Raw genomic sequence first — 27325 nt, 5'->3', positions numbered from 1 at the left:
CCGCCCTGCCCGCCCTGCCCGCGCCGCGCCGCAGCCCCGGGGCGCAAAGTTCAGGTAGGGCCGGCGCGGGGCCGCGCGTGTCCGCGAGGCTGCGTGTCCTTGCGCCGGGCGGCCGCTGCGCTGCTGGCGCGTCCTTGGGTGGAGCGGGGGCTGTGGGGGTGCGTGCGTGCGTGTGTGTGTGTGTGTGTGTGTGTGTATGTGTGTCTGTGTGTGTGTGTCTGTGTGTGAGTGTGTGCATGTGTGTGTCTGTGTATGTGTGTGTATGTGTATGAATGTGTGTGTGTCTGTGTGTGAATGTGTGCGTGTGTGTGTCTGTGTATGTATGTGTATGAATGTGTGTCTGTGTATGCATGTGTGTGCATGTGTGTGTCTGTGTGTGTCGGTGTCCGTGTGTGTGTCTCCTCTACGTGTCGCTGCGTGGCGTGGCCGGCCCTAGCGCTGGCGTGTCCTTGGGTCGTGCGGCGGCTCCGGCGCCTGTTGTGTGTCCGTGTGTGCGTGTGTGTAATGTTAGTGTGTCCTTGTGTGTTGTGCTGCTGCCGTGTGTCCGCCTGCGTGTGCGTGTGTGTGTGTGCGTGTGCCCGCGCGCCCCCTCGGCGTGTCCCCGGGTGCCTGTGTGTCTGCGTGTCTCCGGGCGGCGTGTCGGAGCGGGGCCGGGGCCGGGGCCGGGGCCGGGCCGGGAGAGGAGTGGGCACCGCGCGGGCACGCGGCCCGGAGCTGTCGGGGCGCCCAGCGGCGGGGCCGGACCCGGGCCGGGCAGAGCCCCTGGGGGGGCCGCTTTCTTCGGAGGGCCCCGCTAAACTTCTCCAGATGGCAGGCTGCGGGGCGCGGGGCTGCGGGGCTGCGGGGCTATGGGGCTGCGGGGCTGCGGGGCGCGGGGCTACGGGGCTGCGGGGCGCAGGGCTGCGGGGCTCGGGGCGTGGGGCTGCGGGGCTCGGGGCTGCGGGGCGTGGGGCTGCGGGGCTGCGGGGCTGCGGGGCGCGGGGCTGCGGGGCTCGGGGCTGCGGGGCGCGGGGCTACGGGGCTGCGGGGCGCAGGGCTGCGGGGCTCGGGGCGTGGGGCTGCGGGGCTCGGGGCTGCGGGGCGTGGGGCTGCGGGGCTGCGGGGCGCGGGGCTGCGGGGCTCGGGGCTGCGGGGCGCGGGGCTACGGGGCGTGGGGCTGCGGGGCTGCGGGGCCGCGCCCCCCCCCCGTCTGGCCGGAGACAAGGGCCTGGGAGCGGGGCGAGGCGGGCGGGCCGGGGGGGGGGGGCTGGGCCCGGAGCGGCGGGGTTACTGTCGGTCATTCCGGCTCCTCGGGACCCGGGGGGGGGGGGCGGGGCGGCTGCCAGCCTGGGTCTGCGCCACCCGCGGCCGAACCACCCGGAGCCGCGGCCCGGCCCGGCCCGGAGAGACGCGACCCGCACGTCCGGGGACGGCCCCAGTGTGTGCGGGCTGTGCGGGCTGTGCGGGGTGTGCGCGGGGAGCGGGAGAGAAGCCCGCACACGCACACGGACAGTCACACACTAACACACACGGACACAAACACGTACACAGGCACACACACACACACACACACACACACACACACACAGCACTCAGGTGCTCTGCACCAACCTCTCTAAACAACCCGCGGCTCAGAGGCGGCCCCGAGCAGCCCCCGCCGCGGCCCCCCGGGCCCCGGCCCCCCACTCGCGGACACACTCGGTGCGGGACCCTTTCAGGCCCGGGACCCTTTCAGGCCCGGGACATTAGCATGGAAATTCCGGAGCCGCGGCGGCGAGGCTGAAAGCCTGGGGCCCCGCGGTGTGGGAGGGGGGGCGGCACATTCATCTCCCATAATGAGACCGCGACAAACAGGAGGTGGCCAAGTTCAACGGGAGCCCTTGGGAGCCCCCCCCTCGAGCTCCCCACTCGGCCTCCCTAGCTCAGGGGGACCCTGGAGAAGCCTGCCCCCTTCCCCCCAAGGCTGAAACGGGTGACTCCTTAGAGTGCCCGGAGGCTGCCAGAGGCCTTGGCAATGGGCACCCCGGGCAGGTGGTCTGCCGAAGCCCCCAGAAAGGAAGTGGCCAGTGTTCTGCGGGTACTAATAAAACAACGATCCCCTCTCCTCCAGAAAAAAAAAAGTGTGTGTGTGTGTGGGGGGGGAGGCTTATTTACAGTTGTGGAGCACTTCGGATTGCCCAAGAGGCCGGGCAGCAGGCCAGCTTTCTGAAGGGTGAGATGTTGCTGAAATGTAGGTGCTAAGACTGTGGGACCACTGTGCTTTCTGGCTTCTGGAACCAGAGTTGATAAGAGACTTTTATTTTGTAAGGAAATTGGCCTCTCCCCCCCCCCCCCCCTTAATTTTCCTATGAACCTAATGGTAAGCTTTTGGCTTGAGCTACTTTGATTATAAATTCCTTCTTCTGTACACAGGTCTTGTCCCTCCACATTTATTCTTCTACCGTCTTTCCCCCTCACCCCAAATAGTCTTGTCTTGCCTGAAGGAACCATTAGGGAAAGTTCTGGAATTTTGCCCCGGTAGGAAAGAAGCTGTGGTTGGTGGAAGAGAGGAGATCTGAATGCCAAGAGACCTAGGTTTACAAGTCTAGGCCTTGCTGTGGACAAGCAGCCTCTCTGAACCTGTTTTCTCCTCTATAAAATGAGAGACTGGACTAGAGAATCCCGGGGGTCCCTTCCCTAGTGCAGTATGTAGCAACTTCCCTACCTGTCTGCTGGCCCAAACTCCCAACTCTCAAAGTTGAATCTAAGCAAGTGATTTGTATTTCCTTTTAAATGCTCTTCCACCTTCTAATTGATTTTCCTTTCCTTGAGTCTCTCTCCCCATAATACAACAGTCTGTTCTGCATTCTGTGACACCACAATGATCTGCAATTTCCCTTTTCAACTTGGCATTCCCCTGTTCACAAACTGACAATTGTCCTCACTGCTTCAAACTTAAACCCTTTAGGCTGGTGTCCAAGGTCTGATCTGCCTCTCCGAATTTCATTCTCATTCTTTCCCAGCAAATCCCGAACTGAATGTGCTTTGATTGTCTTTGCTCATTCTTGTTGCCTTCCTCCAGCAACAATCCACCCCCCCCCCCCCAATCTTACAAAGTCCAGTTCATCTCGCTTTCTTAGGGAGCACTTTCTTGTATCTTGTATCCAACATAGAGTGTTAAAATGAGAAGGATCCTGCCTTAGAACACAGGATATTATTGGTGGAAAGAACTTTACCTTTAGTGAGAAGTCATAGCAGGAAGAGATCTTAGAAATCATTTTAGCCACCCCCATCATTCCTCAAAGGAATAGAAAGAGGCTTTACAGAGAAATATAAATGCATTTTGTGAATTCTCTTTGGGCTCAGTGACTCTAGGTTATGGGACTTGCTCAAGATCACCCAGAAAGTTCATGACTTGTATGAGGACTAAAACTTGGCCTCCTAGCTCCCATTCTGTCATTCATTTAACTATGGTACTTCTCTTCCAGTGAAGAATAGCTGGTTTTTCCCTTCTGGTTCCCCCAATGGCAGTTGGTCTTTAGCATCTTTTTGACATTGGATCATGTTCTATCACATATTATTTCCTGTCTTATACATGTTAAGTCATGAGTTATGAATCAAGAGCAGAAGGGTACCTCACAGGTACCTTCATTTTACAGATCAGAAAACTGAGGCCAAATCAAATTTTTGTCTCCAGGCCTTTGCTTGGAAATGTTCAAGCACATCACTTCCCCTCTTGGCTTCCGTGGTTTCTTTCAAGATTCAGTAAAATCCCCACTCTACAATATGCCTTCTCCATCCCACCAGCTGGACTGCCTTTTTCATACTATCTTCTATTTTTTCAGTTGTTTTTTGGTCCTGTCCAACTCTTTATTACCCCCCTTTTCAGGTTTTCTTGGTAAAGATATTGGAACAGCTTGTCATTTCCTTCGTAGCTCATTTCACAGATGAGGAAACTAAGGCAAACAGGGTTAAGTGACTTGCCCAGGGTCATAAAGCTAGTAAGTGTCTGAGGCCATATTTGAACTCAGATCTTTCTGATCCAGGCCCTTCTCTCTCTCCACTGTGCCTCCCTAACTGTCTGCCTCCTATCTATGCTTTATTTAACTTGTATATACCTAATTATTGCCTGTTCTTTAAGAATGGGATCTCTTACTTTCTTCCTGCCCAAGGTCACAAGGTGAGTAAGCATTTGAAGATATCATCTGCTACTCACGGCCAGTCAAGAACATAGGGGGGCAAAGGATAGGTGGATTTCAGGAAAGATGTAGTCAGTCCTCATTTCACTTTTCCTACACATTCAGGTGTTCCAGGTACTGTCACTGAGGCAACACAAGAGATTGGTCTGGTGTCATGGCTGACCTGCTCTTTGAAGATCTTAGGAGTATAGATGGAATTAAGAACCAGAGAGACTTATAGAGGTCCCACCTCTTTAGTTTGTAGAGAAGGAAACCAGTTTGAGAAAGGGAAAAGGACTTGCTTGGGATTGAAAGAGACTTTCAGCTGGAGTCTGCTCTGTTCCCCTGGTCCAGGGGTCAAACAGAAGGCTATTTATTTTTCCATACTGATTACTAGTTTTTGTTTATATACCTATCTTTATTTGTAAAAGGTTGATCTCTTTCTTAAAGATTGATTAAAAGAATGTATTTTCAACCCAGAGATAGCTGTGCCCACTGGGCCATTCAGAATATTTCAAGAGGTCGGGACCTTAAAATGTGACAGCCATCCAGGGTGGTGATGTCACCTAGAGACTGTGATGGAGCCCAGGAACAGTATAACAAGAAAGTTCTCTGAAAGACTTGCTACTTTCCAACTCCCATTTCCATGAGTGTCAGAAACCTGAAAAACAAAACAAAACAACTCTCAATTTTTGTTGTCTTAAAAAAAAAGCCCAACCTACATATTGTTTCCATCTACCATTAAATTGTTCTTGGGTTGTGACATCTCATTAGAGTCTAGTTGAATATCTGGTCCTTCTTGAATAGAAGAGACTCTTTAGTCCCTGGGATCCAGTGCCTGGGTTCAAATCCTATCACTTAACATACCATGGATCGATGGAAAAAATACTGCCTTTGAAATCTGAGTCAATTCTTAACCTTTCCCTTACCACGTGTGTGACCTTGAATAAATCACCTCACCCATTGAGTCTCCTACTCTGTGATAACTTTTAAAATTTACTTTTAAAGTCCAAATTCCCAACCATGGATCCTGTTTTGTCTGAGTCAATGATCTCTATAGGCCCATCTAATCTTTTATTTTATTTTATGTTATTTAAGGCAGTGGGGTTAAATGACTTGCCCAAGGTCATGCAGCTAGATAAATATTGAGTATCTGAGGTGGGTTTTGAGCCCAGGTCCTCCTGACTCCACGGCGGGTGCTCTATCCACTAAGCCCTAGTTGCCCCTGGCTCATCTAGTCTTAAATCCTTTTAGTACTTCCTTCTGTCCAGTCCTGTCTCTTTTCTAGGTATGTTGGAGATTTGCAGGTAACTAAGCCTGGGAGATCAAGTGAACTTTGCACAGTCAAACCAGTATTGGAAACACAATTGTTGAGATTGGATAGGCAAAATGAATAAGAAAGAACAGTGTGGTATAACTGATGGTGAAGCAACTTGGAAGTTGGCTCGTCCAGTGTCTGAATCTGCCTTATTAGATGTGTGGACTCCGGGGAAATAGTTTCCTAAATCTGTATCTGTTACCAAGATGATCATTCTTGCCCTGACTAACCTGTGGGACAATCATGAGAAAAGGGTTTTGCTGACTTTAATGTTCTTCATCCATGAGAGTTGTGATGAGAGACATAGGGACATATTGGAAAGCAGACTCTGGAGCCAGAGATCCTCAGTTTTAAGCCCAATATTGGCTGTGATCTGGATGACCTTGGGCAAGTCTAGCCTCAGTTTCCACATGTGTAAAATGAGAGATTTGTGCTTGATGACCTTTCAACTCTAATAGCTAGTATTCTAGGAACATAGATAGCCAACTAGGCTCACTTTAACTTTTCATACTCTCCATCTCAAAATAGACAACATGGGATTTGACTCTTCTAAATTTCAATGAAACCATGTCTGTGATCCCTGCTCTCTCTAGCAATCTGTTCTTTTTTGGAATGTTATGTTATTTTATTTTATTTTTTTCCAATTTTGAGTAAAGATAGTTTTCAACATTCATCTTTTTGCAAGCTTTTGAGTTCCACATTTTTTCCCTTCTCCCCGCCTCCTCATGACAGTGAGTAATCTGATATAGGTTATATAGATGTACAGTCATGTTTAACACAATGCCATATCACTCATGTTATGAAAGAAAAATTAGGACTAATGAGGGGAAAATCCTGAGAAAGAAAAAACATATAGCAATTTTTAAAAAGTGAAAATAGTATGTTTTGCTTTGCATTCAGACTTCATAATTTTTCTCTGGATGTGGATGTTTGCATTTCTATCACAAACCTTTTAGAATTGTCCTTGAGCACTAAGCTGCTGAGAGGAGCCTTAACTCCTTTATAGTTGATCATCACCCAATGTTGTTGTTAATATGTACAGTATTCTTCTGGTTCTGCTCACTTCATTCAGCATCAGTTCATGCGAGTCTTTCCAGGCTTTTCTAAAGTCTCGCTGCTCATGATTTCTTACAGGACAATAATGCTCCATCACATTTATATACCACAGCTTGTTCAGTCATTCCCCAGTTGATGGGCATCCCCTCAATTTCCAGTTCTTTGCCACTAAAAAGATCTCCTATAAATATTTTTTTGTACATGTGGGTCTTTTAACCCTTTTTTATGATTTCTTTGGGGTACTCTGTGCTCTAAGATCCTATCCATCTCTGATATTTATGTTCTCTGGTCCTTTCCAGTACTGACCTTATGTATTCTTAGTTCTCTTAGCTCGTAACTGTTTATGTTCTAAAGTCCTCCTCGCTCTGAGGAACAAGATGACAGGAAGGTCTTGTTGGGTTCATCTAAGGGGAAGGTAGCCCAAGATTCCATTCTGGATATATTTTATATTGGTCTCCACCAGAATAGTTACAAATACTTTTGATTGTCTTGGGGGCAGGGCGGGGGGAGGAGAAGATAACTTGTTTCTATCTCATGCAGTGATACATTCTAGAGAACTCATGGGTCCTTATAGCAATTTTAACAAGTGATAGTTTGATAGTTCAGTAGGTTTTAGAAATCAGTTTCCTTACAGTAATCCTATTCAATCACCACTCTCATTTTAAGGAGGAGAAAATGAGATGGGAAGTGACTTACCCAAGGTCATACACTTATTCAGTATTAGAACTCAAGTCCAAATCTCTAGATTCCTAGCCCAGAGTTCTTTTCACTATGTTTAGGCCTAGATCTTCCACCCCTCTCCTTTGGAAACAGCTCCTTAGATGCTTGTTATGATTAATGAAAGGGGGCTTCATCACTTTCCATTGTACAACACAAACTTCACGTGTGTGTAGCCAAAGTCGGGTAACCTTAGAAGCTTTGGATTCAGATTCAATGAATTCCCCTTTCCCCTTCTCTTCCCCTCACCCCCCATTCTAGATAAACATTCTTGATAAACAAGACAGCTGCAATGCTTTTGAAGGGACAAAGTTCCTCTGGGAAGTAGCACTTCTGACCAAGCTGGGTTATTGATGACTCTACATAGAGGAAAGAAAAACCAATCCAGTATCAGGCCACCAGCAAAATGGCCATCAGGGGGAGGAGTATGCCCCTGATCAATAATGGGTTATTATAGGATACTAGAATGATCATAGTGATTTGGGACGGAAAAGGACTTTAGAGATCATCCATTGCCACTTTTTCTGTATCTCGGGTCTGATTGATAGTCTGGGTAAGCCTGTTGACCTCTTTTCAGAATATATAAAATAAAATACATAGAATTACAAGGATATCAATTTTATGGGAATACAGTTACAAAAATATATCTCTAAGAACACGAGTTTACCAATTCCAGTTTAAGAGCCCCTGAATTCTAGTCCAGCCCTCCTATTCTGCAGAAGAGGTATGTATGATCCAAAGAAAGAGTTTTGCTTAAGGTTAGTGACCTTCCTGGGATTAAAACCTAGGTTTCTGGACTCTCAGACTGAAGATCCTTCCTCTTTGGTTCATTAATTCTCATTGGGAAGGTACCTCATTTGTGAGGCTAAGGCCAACGACCTTGCCAGATTCCATCTTTTTTTGTTTCCATGCTGAGGATACCCAGAAGAGTCCTGCATTCTCTAGAACTGGTCTTACAGGCATGAGACGTGTGGCCTCCATGCTTTATGTACCTAGATGACTCCATGATCCCCAGGCAGATAGAATACCTGATTAACCAGGATGTCCCTTTCCCCCAGACATTTTGAATGCCAGTATATTCTGCATGTTCATTGTCCCTTTTTCGGAGAATTCTGGGAAGAAGCCCTCGTCTGCAACCCAAAGGGCCCAGAGTTGTGAAATGCTTTTGGAAAGGGTTCTTTTGCAAACAGGTGGTGCAATCTTGGAAAATGCTTAGACAGACACAATTCACCAGTGATAGAGCTCTAGCAGAGCGTGTGGCAATGTTTGAGCTCCCAGCTTGCCTCTTTCGACCAGGTTTGCCAAAGTGAGCCCTTAGAACTCCAGCTTGACTCTTCTACCTCTTTCTCCCTTTTCTACAGGTTTCCATCTGACTTTGGAACATCTTGGTATATGCTGGTGGGTGTCTCAGAAGCACTGGTCTAGGAATGGTGGATCACTTGCTCCCAGTGGGGGAGTCTTTCTCAACCGCCAAGTTCCCCATTGGTTACCTGGGGGACATGCCAGCTGGTGGACGGGCATACCACATGTTGCCCTCTCCATTGTCAGAAGATGACAGTGACTCTTCCAGCTTCTGCTCTTGTTCCAGCCCTGACTCACAGATCCTAGGCTCCAGCTATGGGAGCAGCTCAAGCATTGAGGGTCAGGACAGCATCTTAGACTACCTGCTGTCCCAGGCAACACTGGGAGGCAGTCCTGTGGCCTGGTGGGACTGGCGGCGCTGCCAGCCCATGGTGAAAGAGGAACACTTCCGGTTCCCAGACCCAGAAGACATGGGGCTGTTCCAGCCCACCTTGGAGGAGATTGAGGAATTCCTAGAGGAAAATATGGAGCTGGAGCTCAAGGAAGGGCCTGAGAATGGGACCAAGGATCTTCGAGTTTGCAACCAGCTCTCTTCTGGGCAGCATAAAGACCACATCCTGCCTGGGGGTAGCTTGAAAGAAAGCAAAGCCCCCCAGTCTGGCAGCTCCATGGAAGATGCCCACAGTTCAAACAGCACAACGGCCACAGAGGGAGGCATCCCTGTTATACTCCAAATTCAACCCATGCAGATCAAACAAGAATCAAACACGGGCCCCAGCTCCCCAGGCCAGAACCCGGACAACATTAAAGTTGCCCAGCTACTTGTCAACATCCAGGGACAAACCTTTGCACTGGTTCCACAGATCGTCCAGTCCTCCAACTTGAACTTGCCTTCCAAGTTTGTACGTATTGCCCCGGTCCCCATTGCAGCCAAGCCCATTGGGCCAGGTGGCATGGTGCCAGGCCCTGCAGGAATCCTGGTAGGCCAGAAGTTTCCAAAGAACCCAGCAGCAGAACTTATAAAAATGCACAAATGTACTTTTCCTGGCTGTACCAAGATGTATACCAAGAGCAGTCACCTAAAGGCCCATCTGCGGAGGCACACGGGCGAGAAGCCTTTCGCGTGCACATGGCCTGGGTGTGGTTGGAGGTCAGTATCCTGGGGTGGCATGTGGACCACTGCCTATGGTGTGGTGGGCCTAGTAGTCCAATCCAGTAAGGGTCTAACAGACAAGGGCTGTGCTGTTTTCCAAAATAGAACATTATAGAGTAAGGCTCCCCATTGGTCTCAATGAAACCACCCTCTCCAAAGAGAAGGGGGTGGAGCGTTGAGGGGGGGACTATCTAAATCAAGGGGGACCCCCTCCAGCAATTGGCACAAGACACTTGGAGTTCTAGCTATATGCATGTGTGCTGGTGCCAAACCAGTTTCCAAAGCAAGAAGCCAACTGGTTTCCAATTTCCTAATGCCTAGGTAAAGCTTGCTGTGGCTTGCCATGTTTGCACTCATTTGAGAAGGGTTTGCGTGGTAAAGAACCTAGGTAGACACCATAGGGAAGTGGGCAATGGGCATAGAGTTGCTCAAGTCATCACCAGGATATGTCCAGGATCCCCGGCCATTGTTGGAAAAGAGACAGTGTTCATCAGGCAGTCAACCAATCAGATAAATATTTATAGAGGGCCTACTGTGTGAAAGACCCTGGCCTGTATTCTGGGGTAGTGGTATGATGGGGCAAGGGTCAGCAATTGCCTGGGGAAGGGTACAGAGATCAATGAGTCATAACTCCTTTTCAGAAATCTAATAGAGGAAAGATAATAAGATGATCAGTAATATAAGAGAGTAGAAAGATTCAGTTGTTGAACTAACACCATAGATTCATCAACTGTGAGACCTGGAAGGGACCTTGTACTTCTCATCCAACTCCCCTGTTTTACAAATGAGGAAACTTGAGACCCAAAGGGATGTGACTTGCTCAAGGTCACACAACTAAGTAGCAGAGCCAAGACTCCAACTCTAGGCTACTGATTCCAAGTCTGTTCCTTTCTTTACTAGAGTTTTAACTTCATCATGTTATAAAGAAGGAAACAAATCCTGAGGAGAAGAAAAAAAAAGATTAAGGTCCCCCTGGAAATTAATGACCTGGCTGGGACTATATGCCAAAGGTCAAATGACTGATATGGATTCTCTAAGTGCATTAGGAGTTCAGAAGATGGAGAGGTCAGAGGATAGATAGATAGAAGAGGTAGAAATAGATAAGGGTGATTAGGTCACCTGATCTAGCCCCTCATTTTTAGTTAGGTGAGAAAACCAATCCCCAGAGAATGTAGGTGACTTGCCTAAAGTCAGCAAACATCAGAGACAGGATTTGAATCCAGACTTTCAAACTCCAGAGTCAAAGTTCTTCCCACTGCACTTGCTGCTTGTAAATCATTATGAGTGGCTGACCAAGTCTCTAGGTGTTCTCCCCTTCAAGAGATCTCCAAGGCCCCTTCCAGTTCTAAACCTCTTATATGAAGTTCCTATGACTTGTCTAGGATAACTGAAGATCCCAGTGTGGTCACAGGTGTTAACATGGACCACTCCTTGCCCTCCTGGAATCAGTCAACACATTGGAGCAGAACCACTACTGGGAGGGCACCAAATTCTTTGCAGGGAGAGACACCAGAGAACTTCCAAGTCTACCTAAAAACTTAGCATCATCTAGTCAAACATGCCTTCCTTTTACAGAGCAGGAAACAGATCTGGTAAAGGGAAATGAATTCCCCAGTAGCCTAGCCAGGACTAGAGCTTTCTATCTTCAGGCCTATTTCAGTCATCAGTGTTTATCATGCCAGTCGGGGCTGTTAGCCATGCCAGGTCCAACCTCACTTGGTAGCAGACAGGTTTCTTGACTTGGAGTATTGTGAGGGCCTGTCTTGGTGGTTGGGTTTGGAAGAATTTGGAGATTGCATGCTGAGGAGAGAGAAGATTTTTCCCACCCTCCTGACACCAGCATTCCAAGGTTTGCAGCCCACTGGTAGCCTCAGGCAGAGCAAACTTGGAACAACTCCCAAATCATTCAGCAAAAACAGCCTCTTTACCTTTTCCAGAAGTTCATCATTTTCTCCAGGACTTCACAGGCATCATGCAATCCCAAAGCCCATGTTCCTTCCTAGTGTAGGTGATGCCATAGGAATTTCTAGTCTACAAGAGCTGTTGACTCTCCAAGCCCTTGCTCTGTTGAGTGTGTGTGTGTGTGTGTGTGTGTGTGTGTGTCTGTGTGTGTGTTTGGGAAGGGGTAGGGAGGAAGTGTGTAAATCATTTTTTCTTTGTTAAGAAAATGCTTGTCCTTCAAGTTCTTGGAAATAGTAACCCCCTGGGGTCCTCAATGGAATTTGTAGTAATGCTAGGGTGGAAAGGGATGTGTGTGTGTGTGTGTGTGTGTGTGTGTGTGTGTGTGTGTGTAGATATATGTGTGTATGGTGTATGGTGTGTTTGTGGTGTGTATGTATGTGTATGTGGGAGGAGTTTATGGCTGTGTATATGTGTGTGCTGTGTGCATCTGTGTGTGTGTGTGTGTGTGTGTGTGTGTGTGTGTGTGTGTGTGTTACATTGTCCAAAGTCAAAAGCATCCACTCCCTGATGGGTGATAAACCGCTAGCGTCTGCCTGAGGGTGAACACTTTTGTTGAAATGAAGGCTCAGCCCTTTTCCATTTAGGGCTCATACTTGGCCCAGAGAGGTGGAACTTTTAAAAAACAATGTCTTTGATTATAAAGGCCCTTTCTGAATGATTACACTTCCCCATGACCTTCTGCCATTTCCCCCTGTAAGCTACTGGTTTAGCAGAGATCAGGAATGGCCATTTTCCAAATTCCTTAGAGACAGACTACAAGAGAGTTGGAGAAAAATCTCTAGTGATCTGGCACACCCTGCTGCCTCGCCTCCCCCTACTCTTCCTCCAGTATGGGGTGAGTCTTTTCCAGGGATATCAATCTCATACTTCCAGTCTAATCCTGGAGTGGGCAGAGCTAGAATGAGGCCTTCTAGTCCTGGCACATCATTTCTGAAGTAGAAAAACAGGTTTAGAAAAAGAACACAACCTGTTCAAGGTCACATGTTTTGTCAATGGCAGGGCAACAGCTAGAGTCCAGGCCTTCTCCTTACTGTCCTATCACCACCTTTCAAACCCAAGTTGGGCTTTTTGGTGTGCATACACCACACTTCTCTCCTGCAGCAAGGCAACAAAGAGCCACCAACCATGAGAGTAGTTGTATTCCTGTTCCTAACTTGATCTTCAGGGGGGGGGGGCAGGACCTAGGTCATAGATGTACTAGAACTTAAAGAGCATCTAGTCTAATGCTCATTTTGTCGATAAGGAAACAGGTCTGGAGATGTTATGTGACTTATACAGAGAATAAGATAGAACTAGGATTCGAATGCAGGCCTTGACTCCCAATTCAGCTCTCTACTGCACCACTTTTTTTTTTTAACATTCTCACCTACAAGAATTATTAATGTTCAAATGTCTCCTTTTGAATCCCTCTTTTTGCTCTGAAGTGGGGGTTTGCCATTTGGCAGAATCAACTTTGATCCTACTGTAAGATGGTTTCAGTGACACATGGTATTATTGCTTGTTAATTTAAATTAGTGCTCATTTGGAAAGGTGCACAAAGGAATTTGACCTGGAAATTTGTGTTTAGGGTACACTGCCACCAGGTGGTGCCTTGGTCATGACCTCATGATTCAAGGAACCCAATTATTTCTTCATGGGCATGGTTAACTCAAAGATGTGGATAGTGTGCCTTTTATTTAAGTTTGAGGTATGACCATAAAATCAGAAGTTCCCAAGCTTTTGGTGAAAAAGGACCTACTTTACCTGAAATGCCAAGATCAAACAGAAAGGTGGAGTGTATAGATGCAAAATTTAGCCCTACCCCTCTAAGGAAATCACCTCCCATTGTCAACAGAATTGTGAAGTGACTTCTCCAAGATGACACAGTCAGTTGATAGTAGAGCCAAGATTAAGCATGAGTCTTCAGAATCCAAATCTAGGACTCTATTCACAATATAACTTTTAGCTGAGGGAACATGGACATGAATCCCATGCAGTTGGATCCTACAATTTCTCCTTCCTGGGAATTGTTGGGTAATAAGGTTTCTACTTCCAGTGTGAAGTGAAGGATTGAGGTATTGTCCAGATTACTTTCATAGAGCTGTTACTTAAGAAAGAATTGTTTTCAGCCTTCATGGCTTGATACTTGTGCCCTGGGCAATCAGTACCTAGGTGAGATTCATCATCAGATCTAGGATTAGACCAATCCTGGTCTAACCCTTGCTATCTGCAGGCACTTAACCCACAGCTTAAGTTTGACTATTCTCTTTGACCATTTCCAACTCTATTTCAGCATGCTGTAAATTAAGGGGAACAGATTAAGGAGACCCTTTATTACAGCTAGAGCTGATCCAAAACAGAATAAATTCTTTTTTGATGTAGCAAGTTTCCCTTCAATGAAACTGTTCAGATAGAGCTGGATGGTGCCATAGCAAGATTCCTGTATCAAAGGTCAGGACATCCTCAACCTGAGAGGTAGCTATCCTTCCTTATGGATGGTCAAGAACATTGTTGTTGCCTCAGATTAGGAGATAGCTATCTTTTATGAATGGTCATGATCATTGATGTCTCCTCAAACTAGGCAGTAGCTATCCTTTATGAAAGGTCAGGACCATTGATATCTCCTCAAATTGGGAAGTATCCTTCTTTATAAATATACTTCATAGGCTTTCCTTCCCCCTCCCCTGCCCCATCCAAACCTTACCCCATCAACACTTTGCACCAGGAGAGCAACCAGGAAATGGGTCCCTGGCAGGGGAATGTTGGACTATTTATTTCATCAGAATATAAAATTCTGTTAAGAGTTGGAAGGGACTTTAAAAGATTATCCAATCCAGCCTCTTCATTTCCAGATGGTGAAACTGAGGGTCAAAGAAGGAAGTATCACATCAAGTTAGTAGCAAAAATGATATTACAGTGTTTCTGACCTATTCTCTCCTTCCCTACCCTAATCCTTAAAATGTAGTGTTCTTTCCAGTGCATATTTTTTGTAAGGGGGATAAGATTAGCTTTAGAATTTCTGAAGTATTCATGACTCAGAATAAAGTTATCTATGAAATCAGAGATAGGATAAAAGGTTTCTCCCAGCCATGATTCTTTGCATGCTACAATTAGGAAAGAATGATTTCCCCATCCTAAAGTGACAGGGTGATGTGGCATAAATGCCAAATTTGGATTCAGAGTACCTGACTTTGAATCTTAATGATCTTACTTAATGATTGTGTGACTTAGGATATCATTTTCTCTCTATCAGGCCTCAGTCTCCTCCTTTGTAAGATGACCTTTAAGGTCTTTTCCAGCTCTATAACTCAGTGCTCTGAGATCTCATCTAGTGGGACATTCTGTGTTCTGTGTCCTGGACACAGAGACACAGGGACATTTAAGCTCTAACACCATAGGACACTCCGGTTTTATTATTCAGCTCAACTGTGGGATCAGGAAATCATTGAGATTAAGACTGGTCTTATTGTTAAACAGAATGATCATTAGGCTAGAGAAACCCCCCCTTCTTCCTCAACTTCTAGCTCAGGAGGGTGGGAATTTCTACTATTTTTTTTCCAATGACTTTATTCTCTAGCAAAATGCAAATCTTCCTTGGAGGTGGTCTTGGGATCAATCAAGTCAACCAACTGATTAATCACCTACTATGTCCCAAGCAATAGGCTAAATACTAAGGATATAAGTGTAAAGAATGAAAGAAAGTCACTACTCAAAATGAGTTAACATAGGCCTTACTATGGAACCAGAGGTTATTAAGATCCATGAATTTGTTAAAATATTTTAATAATTATTTCAGCATCATTAATTTCCTTTGTAATCTTATATATTTTATTTGTGCATTCAAAAACATTGTGCCAAGAAGGGATCTGTAGGCTTTGCCAGATTCCAAAGGGGATCCTAAAACAAAAAAAAAAAAGTTAATCCTTTTAGTTTACTTTGAGGAAACAGTTCAAAAGAAAGAAAGGGACACATCTGAAGTCACACAGTAAGAGTCTGATGTGTGATCAGATCCTTTGATTTCAAATCCATCTCTCTCCACTGTAATTTCTCTTCTTCTTTTTCTTATGAATGATTTTGTGGTATTTTCTCTTGGAAGTACATAGGGAGTAGAGGGAGAAAACATGAGACAATGTTATGTGTTGGGGGATAGGTGATGAGAAAGATTGAGATATCAGTGAAAGGGGCACCAAAAAAGCCTTGGTTTGTTAAATAATTGTATCATGGTGGTAACTTTTCCAGGGTCTCTTTTAGCAGATCAACCGAAAGAAATCCCTAAATTTTCAGTCCTTTCATACCTGGGTTCTCACTGGCTCACCACAACATCCTCATGAGAAAGGTGAGGGATGGATTATTCTCTCTATTGAATAGAGGAAGTGACTGAGGTCTTAACAAAGGGTAAATAACTTTGATGAGGTTCTGCAGCAAGTGGGGTAACAGTTCTGGTTCTAGAAGAGTTCAGATGACTCACCTTCTAGGCCAAACCTTTTCCCATTACACCTTGTAGCAACAAAGAAATAACAATTGGACATTGATGGACCCATAAAGATCCTCTGAGCTGTGGGAATTGGAATTCCTGGGGACTATGCAGTTTATATTCTGGAGACAGGCCCAGGGAGGCTGAGTTAGCTAATAAGAGATTACATATCAGACCCTTCTATGACACCAAATCAGGATGACCTTGTCGGTTCTATTGTCCCCTTGGAACTGAAGACAGCATTAGTAGGATGATATGAGCTCATCTGGCCTTTGCTGAAACCACTTGAGTGGTGGTGAGCTGTTGGGTGTCTTTTGTTGGGCAAAGGATGGTTATAAATCTCTCCTCTCTACTGTACTGAAATCTGTCTACTTCTCCCTTCACCCTATTCATCATAGTTTTTCTCTCTCTAACCATATGCACTCAGTTAATTCCTTCTTTTACTTGACAAGCCTGCAGTTAGTTGGAGATAGTGATTCTGCCTCTGTACCTTCACCCTTCCCATTGCCTTTCCAAGTTTTTGGAATTGCATTTTTTTCCTTTCTAGTCCAAACATTCCCAGGTCCTTCAGCTGAGTATATTTTTATATTTTTAAAGAGCCTTCTGGAGACACTGCAATAAAGGGACCCAAATGCTAGGCTTATTAGACCAATAGGCCAGAGATTTGGAGCCCCTTTTGCAGTCTTTTCAGTCATACCCAACAGATGACTTTCCACTTCTTCTATATCTGTAACCAATGCTGCTACTGAATAATTCTAGCAATTCATATATATGTAACCTTTAAAACAGTGCCTATATATATATATATATATATATGGTGTATAAAATGCTTTATGTCTTTTGCCAATTAATATTTTAAAATAACAAAGCTAGATGGCATAACATAAAATGATGGAATTTGGTCAGGAAGACCTGAATTCAAAGCCTTCCTTAGGTACTTATTAACTGTGTGACCCTGAGCAAGTCACTTAATTTCTCTCTGCCTCAGTTTCCTCATCTATAAAATATTACCATAGCAGCATGTGCAGCATGTGAAACACTGGCACAGGACTACCCATTATGGAGGCCCCTCATCTGCTGTATGAGCAAGATAGAATTGAAGCAGGTCAAAGGAAACATGAGGTTTAGAATAACCACCCCAGGTGTTCACATGGATAATTTGTACCTGACTTGTGGTAGAGCATTCAGAGCTCACACTGATCTTATCAGCCACACTTGGACATACTGTAACCCATCTCTAACATAGTGATGACGTTTTGGAACCATACCAACCTACTTCACGAACTTCAAATGATCAAATTAGATTATGTAAATATTAGCTATTATCATTTATCATCATCAGCTATCACCAATACTACTACTACTACTACTACTACTACTACTACTACTACTACTACTACTACTACTACTACTACTACTACTGTTGTCATTGTATTCCTGAGCCTGTGAGGAGGATTTGCTTTAGTGCCTGTGTCCCAAACACTTGGAATAGGTTTGTGTGGGGCCAACCATACTCTTAGTTCTCTCCTGAACGTGGTGTCAGATCCATTTTAGTCTTTCACCTTTTCTTGTGAATGGATCTCCCTAGGCCTCCAATAAATGAGATTCTTTTAAATCAGTGTCACAAATTTGTTAGATGGCTGATTGGGGCCTGCTGTCATCTGAGGCTGGTGAATAGAGAGACCAAAGCCACCTGGACCAACTAGTCATGATCTTGACTTCATGAATGCCCTGCTCTCACCCACTTGTCTAACCTGCCCTAGGAAGAGTTAGGTCCCTGGAGTGGTATCAAACTAGATGAAAGCCATTTCAGGGGTTGCTTCACCTTACCTCTATTACTTCAGAAAGTGAAGGCAGACTAGATGTGCATATATTTTTACTTCTGATAAGCAAAAAGGAAACTGGAATAAGATCCAGCTCCAAGTCAGGAAGGGACCCCCAAGAAACTGATTCACGAGCAGAAGAGAATGGCTATGAAGATGGGAGGTCTTGAAACGTTGAAAAGATCTTAGATCATTTAATCTGAGGAATAGAATTGAGTTCTCTGTTTGTAGGGTATGGGATGGGCAAGGCACGATAATTGTTATCTAATAGCTGAAAATTTGCCATGTGGAAGTGGGTCTATCCAGCCTTGTTTTGTATGACTCCATTGGTCTGATGGGAGGAGGGAGGTGTGGGAGTTGCAGGTCAGTTAGCAAGAAAGAGCTGTCTAACAATGGTATGATTTGACTCATAGGGACAAAAAGGTTCTAGATATGAAGCTTATAGGGACTTATAGGGCAACCCCTTCATTTTCTAGGAATTTGAGGTCTAATGACTAATGATTTATGAGGTCACATAGTTAGCAACAGAGCTAGGACTTCAGCCTAAGTCCTTTTTGATGCTACTAAAAGATCAGTCATAGATCTCGAACTTTTAAGTGATTTAGTCCTACCCCTTCATTGTACAGATGAGGAAATTTAGAACTCAAAGTCACACAGATAGTAAATGTCAGAGATAGGATTTGAATTCAGGGCCATTGCTCTTTCCACCAAGCCACATGGGAGACAGTGAAACTAGCTTCCCATTGATAAAAATATTCAAGCAGAAGATGGATGATCATCTATCAAGGATGGTAGAAAGAGCTCTTTCACTGAACCGGGCTGGGATTAGCTGACCTCCACAATACTGTCCTCTACTCTAAGGTCGTATGAGTCAGCAAAATAAACATCTGGATATATTAATGCAGCATATCATTAAGTTCTGGAAATCGATACCCCAGGATACCTGTCAGGTAGAGAGGTTTACTGAGATAAAGTGAGATTACCAAGATTAAGAAGGAAAAGATTAGATCTGTGATTAAGACTGCCTCTCCTGAGCAAGAGAATTGGTTTAAAGAGACAGGATTTGGCTTGTGGTGGTAAGCAGTCAGTCAGTTGAGGCTTTCTGCTGCCATAGTGCCTGCCATCTCTGGGCTTGCCCCAAGAAGTGGATATCTGTTCTCTGTACCCCTTCCAGCAGATTCTCCCAGCCATGGGGGCAGGTGCCTTCTAGTCTTCTAGTTCTGAATGAGTCTCCCGAGGTTGACAGTCACTCTGAATATATCTTGAAAAGCATTCCCAGGTTAATGTTCTTCAAACACCTCTTTCCTGGAGGTCTTCAGTGGCCTCCTTCACCTACCTGGCTGAGGGGACAGTGATCAAGATTCCCCATTAAGAAGTTACTGAGAGTTGGGATGTCCTTATCAGGGAGAGATGGCAGTTTGGGGGGAATGGAAAACTTAATTTGGAGTTAAGACCCAAGTTCAAATTCCAATCTTTTCATTAATGTTTCCTTTGTTCTGGAGAAATTTTACTGACTTTTCTGGGCTCTGGTGGTGTCTTCTGTCACTTATCCCACAAGATAAATGCTTGAGACAAGATTTGAACCATACAAAAGCACTCTACATACATAAGGGTCTGGTCCTCTGTTGGCACCCTTTGGGACAGCTTACCTATTCTTCCTCTTTCAAGGGTGAATCCCCATATCTTGGTCCATTTTGTGACCAGTATGTTGTTATGTAACCAGAACATGGATGGAATTTTTTGGAAAATGTTAAAATAACAGGTTTGTGTGTTCCCTGAATACAGGAAAGTCCTCCCCAGTCCTTCACACCCATATAGTATCCCTGACAGGTGTCTTTTCCACCTTTGCTCAACAAAGGCAGTTCACTGTCTCCAGGGAGGTTCATTCTTCTGTTGGACAGCTCTCATGCTTCTTCCTTAACCTAAGTAAAAATCAGCCTCACTGCAGAGTCCCTCCACAGAATCTAATTCTTTCCTATGGGGCTAAGAAGCAGAAGTTGACTTCCATGGTGCCATGATAGCCCTTTGGGTATTTGAGGACAATAGTTACATTCTCTCCTATCTTCTTTTCTCTAAATTGTGTGTCCCCTGATCCCTGGAAATCTAGTCACATGGTTTCCAGTCTTAGCCACCTTTTCTGGTCTTGGGTACATTCACCTGCATTGAAACTGCAAAACTTTAGCTTCCCAGTCACCTGAGGCATCTCATTAATCTTCTTTTCCTGAGATTATCCCACATTTGTACCCACATTAGCTAAATTCTTCACTCTCCAGTTGAGTTCTCAGGAATCTGTTTTCATTGTGTTAAGTGGAAAGGAAAACTGATCTCTTCTTATATCTAGTCCTTGGTGTAGCCACATGACTTTGGAACTGACCTCAGTTTCCTATCCTTAAATCAAGAGGATAGGATCGGGTTATTTCTAAGTCTTCATTCTGTGCTCCTAGTCTATCACTGTATCAAGTTGTTAGAGTGAGAAGGACTTAGGAAGTCTATGTTGGTTCATGATGAATGAAAAGGAGATCTCCCATTGCCTGTAGTCCACCGTATGTGCTACCACCAGAATCATCCCTTTTCCTACCTTGTCTCACTACAAAACCTTTGATAGCTACTTGTTTCTTTGAAAGCAAATTTTATTTCTTTAGCCTAGTACTCAGGTCCCTCCATAATCAGACCCCTCCTTGATTCTTCTTTCCCATTACTTCCCACGAAGACCCATTTCTCCAACACCCAAAGGCTAATTTATTATTTCATTTATCTGAACTCTGTCCATCCTTCAGGGTCCTCATCCCAGAAGTATTCTTTGGTAACTCAGTATTCCATCATCTTTCCCTTCTAATGGGTCCTTCTAACACTTACTGTTATTTAGCTCAGAATTCAGCCTGCAGTGGCAGGATTTGGGGAATTTACTAATTGTCTAATGTCTTGTCTCCTCTAGTAGCAATTTGATAGCCAAGACTATCTTCTCCTTCAAAATGTGCCTGTCTGAAGTCAGAATACTGGGGATCCAAATCCTAATTGCCTCTTCCTATCTTTGTGACCCTTGACAAAACACTTGATTATAAAAACAGCCCCTCACTTTTTTTAAAGCACTTAACTGCTCTCAAAGTGTTTCCATAGGGCCTGTTATCTCATTTGATCTTTCCTTTGGCAGGGCCAGGCAGGGTAGGGATCAGTTCACCCATTTTGAAGAAGAGAAAACTGATCGTTGAAGTCACTTGATCAAGGTCACATTTAACAGGGGGGTGATGGGATTTAAGTCCAGGTCTAACATTCTTTCCACTGTACCCTGTTATGTCCCTTGATTCAGGAATGTCCAGCTTTCTCCCAGTCCCACTTGTTGGCTTTAAGGAATTGTCCTTTTGTCCACAAGCAACATGCCTAGGGTTTTATTTCCGTGGCCTCGGTAAGCTGATCTGCCCCAGGGGCTCTGGGGAACAGTGTTGCAAAATTCTTGCCTCTCCACTAAGACCTTGGTTATGAGACCCAGTGTATTTTTAACATATTAACTCACACTTCTTCCATGGCTCAAGTAACACACACATTTTGGCCATGTGACACCCCACAGCCCCACCAGGGATCCTTTCTAGAGAGATGAACAGCATTTGTTTGGCCTTGCCCTCCAGCCTCCTTTTGGCTCCCAAGTGGTCTATTTAGGGCTCCTCTGGGTAGGGGTTTGTGTGGTATGATACCCAGAGAAGAGTTTGAGAATCAAGGTTGGAACATTGCCTACTTATTGCAGGCAGGGCCAGTCAGAATCAGACATTTCCAAACTTGGGTTCTTTTCTCCCATTCAAGACAAATTTTGGCTGGGGGAAGTAGGAGATTCAAGTTCTAATTATGACTCTGCTATGTTGGTTCTAATAAATTCAGAGAGGCTCTCACTCAGAGCCTCAGTTTCCTCTTGTGTTCACATAAAGGGCTTAGACTCTTGGTTCTTTCTGGCTCAGCCATTCCATGTTCTAAGGGCCCTTCTTCATTGGAAAGTGTTCGAAAGTCCCTTCTAGCACCATTTTTAAAGTTTTTCCAGATCCCACATTCTGTTCTATTAGTGCCCTTTTGGTTCCAAGAACTCTTGCATTTCCATTTTTTTTTGTTCTAAATACCCTTTCAACTTCATTGTGCTTTCTGAAGTCCCTTTCAGCATTAATATGTTCTAAGGCCTATGTTCCAGGTTTCCTTCTAACTTTACAATCAATAGCTAACATGCCTTAGGAGTAAGCAAGAGTAGTCAAGGAAGGCTTCTTGAGGTACATGGGTCCCGGGAAGGAAGCCATGTAATCCCAATTCCTGTTCTAAGTACATTGTCAAGACCTCCAGTCTAGAATGGGGGCTTTCTATCAATGGGGGGGGGGGTTGATAGTTGATTCACTTCCAGATTCATCTGAAGTTCTGAGAGTAAAAGAGACTCAAGATTATCAGGCATGAGGGGAAATGATAAGGATCCCTCTGAATTCTTTGTAGGCAGGTTATGACCCTTTGGCCACAATGGATGCCTGGAGTTTGGGATGAGGAAGAGATGGACCAGTAATGATTGGGAGACTCAGAGAGTACATTAACAAAGATTCCTTAGGTAGTGCCTAGGGATCAGAGCACACTACTTTCCTCTAGCTGGAAATGATGTTTTTGGCATTGTTTTGTTTGTTCAATGCTTGGTCACACAATCTCTGGTATCTTTCCTTCCAAGCTGGCTTCTGAAGTTGATGTCTATTTACTCTTCTTAGTAAACAGTATGTCCTTCCCAAATGGAATGAGTCCACTCCAGGGAAATCTTTCAGAAAAGTCTACTCTCAAATGTTTTAGGTGTGAATTAAGCCCATCGTTTCAACTTTGTAAGGAATGGTTTTGTTCACCAAGCCTATGTCCCTTCCTATTCTTTGCCCAAATTTTGAAAAATAGTTACAATTTTGTTCATTTTCTGCTTTGGGTAGACAGCTGAGAGAGAGAAAAAAGAGGATTTTGGATACCTAGTCCCCTGTTCTGTATCTAGTTAAATACTTAACCCTTTCAGTAGGACAAGCTTTCCCGGGTCACTAACTCTTTGACTCTCAGGCTTGAGGAAAGTATATCACCTGAACTTTCCCTGAGTTTGTTCAAATAGGGTAGCCCATAGAATACTCTGCCATAAGGGAAGCTCAAGGCACCTCTGCAGATAGACCTGCAGGAAGACAGCAGTGTGGGGTTTAGTAAAGAAAAGAAAGGTATTTGGAGGGGATTCTTGGAGACAATAGGTTGGGGCTGGACCTTGAAGGATGAGTAACTTTCGAACAGGTGGCAATTTGGGGGCAGAGGCCTAAAGAGTGGTATGAACCAAAGGCATGGAGCCAGGAAGGACTAATGCATATTTGAGGAATATCAAGTTGTCTTGTTTGGAGAATAGGGGAACATAGAGAGGAGTAAGATAAAGTTAAGCCTCATCCTGAAGGACCTTGAATGCCAAATAAAGGAATTTAGATTCGATTTTTCTAGCCAGGGAAGACTCAACAAGTTTTTCTGAGTAAGGGAGTGACATGAGATATCTAGGACACATGCTGCAAAATGTCAAACTGGTATCCTCAGCCATATCTAATCATTTTCCATGGTTAGGGAAGAGGCTGTTGCTTCTCAGTTTCACCCTCCTCAAAATGAGCTCAAGACCCCACTCTGCCAACTTCTGGGCTGGAAGACCCTGTCCCATCTACCCATAGATATGTTGTTTCCTGTCCAGGGTGACATGAAGGAAAAAGAGAGAGGCGGGACCTTCAGCCAGTCCCTCTCGTGCCAAATTCCATGCCAGGAGAGTTGAGAGCATTAGTCTAATTAGACAGTTAAAGGAGCCGGAGTCAGTCCAGGAGGTGCCTCTCATTGTCACCTTGCTGCCACCAGCTCCCTGTTGGCCCCTGGGCATCCCTCACCTCCTTGGGCCTCAGTTTCCCTATCTGTCTGGGATGCAAGGGGCAGGGCTGGGGCAGCTCCAGGCCCCCCTAATCTGAGCCGGGGACTCAACAGATTCTAACCACTGGCTTCTTTTCCCATACATGGGCAGATTTTCCCGGTCGGACGAACTCTCTCGACACAGACGCTCCCATTCCGGAGTGAAGCCATATCAGTGTCCTGTCTGCGAGAAGAAGTTTGCCCGCAGTGACCACTTGTCCAAGCATATCAAGGTGCATCGCTTCCCCCGGAGTAGCCGCTCGGTCCGCTCCTCGGTGAACTGACCGGTCCCCCCTGGCCTCCCCCCCAGCTCTCGGGCCGAGAACAGCTGACTCCAGCACTTTGTTGACCGTTTTTTATAGCGATAATTTATTTGTCTCCATAACAGGGAACGCTGTTATCTGACACCACCACACATGAATGTTTGTGTCCTCCAAATGGAATTTGAGAATGAAGCTTTTCTGCGGTTATTATTTTTATGCCTGCTCTTCTCCCCCCCCCCCCCATGGCCCCCTCCCCCTTTCATGTCCTTGCTGCCGCTTCTTCCCTTCGGAAATTACAGTGTTTTATTTTAAGCTGTTTTCTTCGGCACAAGGAAAATTTATGGGCTCCTTGTAGCTAGTTAATTACAGTTCTGGCATTCCTGTGGGCTTTGCTCATAAACAGGGCTATTCATTGTGAGTTTTTATTAAGCTGGGCCTATTTGTCCAGTTTGGATAGAGCAAATTCCTTTTGGAAAACGAAAACAAGTCCTTTGTGTCCCTATGGTCACTGCCAAGGGCTGGGGGGGGGGGGCGGGGAGGGGAGGGATGGAAGGAGGTTTTCAGAAACCCCTATTTCTTCTTACGGGCTGTACCTCCTATTGAATCTGCCCTGATTCAAGAAGCTTTAAAAAAAAAGAAAAGAAAAAAAGTTGAGATTTCAGCTGTTTCCCCCTATCTGGAACCGACAGAATGATATTTCCAGACGATGAATCCCATGGAAGCCAAGAATTCAGGAAGGAATCAGTGAAAGTAGGTCAAAGTTCATTTCTTTCACATCTCTTTGGTGGTCATGGATGTGGGCAGGAAGGGATCCTCAAGGTTTTCTAGGCCATCCCCATTTTACAGATGAGGAAGTAGGCAAGCGAAGATAAAGTAGCTCATCTGTGGTCTCACCTCAAATAAATGTCTAAGACAGGATTTAAACAGAGATCCTCCTGAAGTCTGGCACTCTGCCCCTCTTCCCCCAATGCCTCCACCATTGCAGAGGCTATCTATCCTGTTTTCTGTGGATTTTGTTTTTGAAGGGGACCAGTCCCCTAGCCTGATCTGCGGTGCAGGAGAGTCTATAGTATCTGAGATTACCTGGAGCATGTCTGTGGAGGAAGTGGCACTGGTGCTTTATGGGCCCACCTCTATCCTGAAGAGGACATTTTCCAGGTCAGCCCCCCATTAGGCAGGTAGAGCAGAGCCTGGCCTTCATGATGCTCTCTTGTGGTCCAGCAGCCTCCTGAGCTTCAGTGGAGAAGAACACTTTAAACAATAAATAAATAAATGAAACAAATCATTGCAGATTCCTCTTGGTGGGTGCTTATCATGCAAGCCTCTGAGTGTGTATATATATATGTGTGTATGTGTGTGTGTGTGTGTGTGTGTGTGTGTATGTGTGTGTGTATATGTGTGTATATGAGAGAAAGAGAGAGAGAAAGAGATCTGTGTTTGTCTTCATGTAAGAAACAGTAGAATCAAATAGAACTCAGTAGTCAGAGAAAATGGGATGGGGGCTATCTTTACTAAGACGCTGCTGTTCAGAGATAACTATCAGTTGGCTTCCTTTCATCTCTCTTTGTCCCGGACAAATCTCAAATAAAACACTGCGAGTCTAGCATAAGAGCATTGTAGAAATGAAGAACCTGCTGTATGTAAGAATGCCAGATACTACCTTACGCTAGTGATGCATTCCTTCTGTTCTCTAGAAATTAATATACAATGAACTAGCTTGTATTGACTGGTTTATCTCACATCCTATGAATGTATGTAAATAAATTGTACATAGATGCATCTATATAAAATATCTTTTAATAACATATCAAAATTGTGTAAATTTGAAATAAAAAATCTATGAAGCCAGTGTATATAAGTTACAATTCTGTATATTTTCTTTTGTCCTTCATAAAATATATTTACTTTGCCAATAAAAAGAAAAAAGGAAATTTTAAATACTTTTGGTGCTTGTGTATTTCCTTTTTTATTTGTTCAGCTGTGAAGTTGGAAACAGACCCCTGTGTTGGAAGTTTAGACTTGAATGAGTGGTAGATGAAAGAATCCAAGACAAGTTTTTTTCTTTAGGGGATGCCAGACCCTGATGGGGACAAAGGGTCCTGAGACTACTCCATAAAATGAAAGCTCCTCAGACTGACATTTGAAGTCCTCTGCCATCTGGCCCCAACCTGCCTCTCCCGATCAGCTCTTGCTTCCTTGGGCACCCCTTCTTCTCAATTTGGGCTGGTCTCCTCCCGATTTCCCACAAAGGTCTTGTCCATTTTCTGTGTCATACTTTTGTCTATGCCAACGGCACCAAACTCAAAGAAATGGCTCTCAGCAGGCTGCATATTGACTTAGAAGATCACAAATAGAAATTATCTATATTGTAGTTTCCTTTTTTGTTAAACACATCCTATTACATTTTAATCTGGTTGGAGTCACATTTGGGAGAGTCATGGGCTATGAGCAGTCCATTGGCCGTGAGTCTGATGCCTCTGGACACTGTTTCTGGACACTTTTCTGCCTATCCAAACCCCTTTTTTCAGAGGAATGAGAAACAACATGCTATGATGGAAAAGGCAATAGACTTTTGCCTCCTGGCAAGCTGTGGTTTTGAATCTTGGCACTGACACTACTTACGTAAGCCTAGGTAAATTTCAGGGTACTTGAACTCCGAACCTCTAAAATGGGGATAGTGATGCCCATAGGAGATGTTACATAGGATTTTTTTTGGGGGGGGGCAGGGTGTTAAGATAAGCACTTTGTAAACATTAAGGAATTGTAAAAATGTGAGTTATTATTGTGCAAGTCCCAATTCCTCTAGGAGGACTTCTTTGGCTGTTCCAGCCTCTTAGACCACTCCCTTTTCTGTACATCATAGTATTAGTGCTAGAAGGAAACCTAGAGATTGGCAAGATTTCTTCGAATCATGGATCCAGAGCCAGAAGGAGGTTTGAAGACTTCCAAGACTTACTCTACAGATGAGAGAAATGAGGAATAGAAATGTGAAGTGGTTTGATTAGCATCACATAAATAATAACCGTCCAAAGCAAGAACTGACCCCATGTCTTCTTGACTCCAAGTTTGGTTTCCCGTCCGTTATACCAGGTGACCTTCTCCCTCCAACTCCTCCATTTTGTAGAAGAAGCTGAAGCCCAGAAAAGATTTGTCCGAGGCCACACAATAAGAGGCTGAGACTAGACTGGAGTCCAGATTTCCCTGACTTTTGGTTCAAGACACTAGACTGACC

General features: G+C 45.0%; 1 protein-coding gene across 2 annotated transcripts; it reads left to right on the top strand.

Moving 5' to 3' along the window:
• On the top strand, positions 1–27325 carry KLF15 (KLF transcription factor 15). Of its 2 annotated transcripts, XM_074198454.1 has the most exons (3): positions 1–54; positions 8589–9679; positions 23943–27325. In XM_074198454.1, exons 2-3 carry the CDS (start codon positions 8655–8657, stop codon positions 24112–24114), a joined length of 1197 nt encoding a protein of 398 aa, XP_074054555.1. In that variant the 5' UTR covers positions 1–54; positions 8589–8654; the 3' UTR covers positions 24115–27325. The 2 variants fall into 2 exon arrangements, with proteins under 2 accessions (XP_074054555.1, XP_074054554.1); XM_074198453.1 differs by lacking the exon at positions 1–54 and having other exon boundaries at positions 1714–9679.

This window comes from Macrotis lagotis, chromosome 8 (genome assembly GCF_037893015.1).
Source record: "Macrotis lagotis isolate mMagLag1 chromosome 8, bilby.v1.9.chrom.fasta, whole genome shotgun sequence".
NCBI classification, from domain to species: Eukaryota; Metazoa; Chordata; class Mammalia; order Peramelemorphia; family Peramelidae; genus Macrotis; species Macrotis lagotis.
The sequence above is the reverse complement of the archived record's forward strand: the minus strand, read 5'-3'. Positions and strand labels throughout refer to the sequence as shown.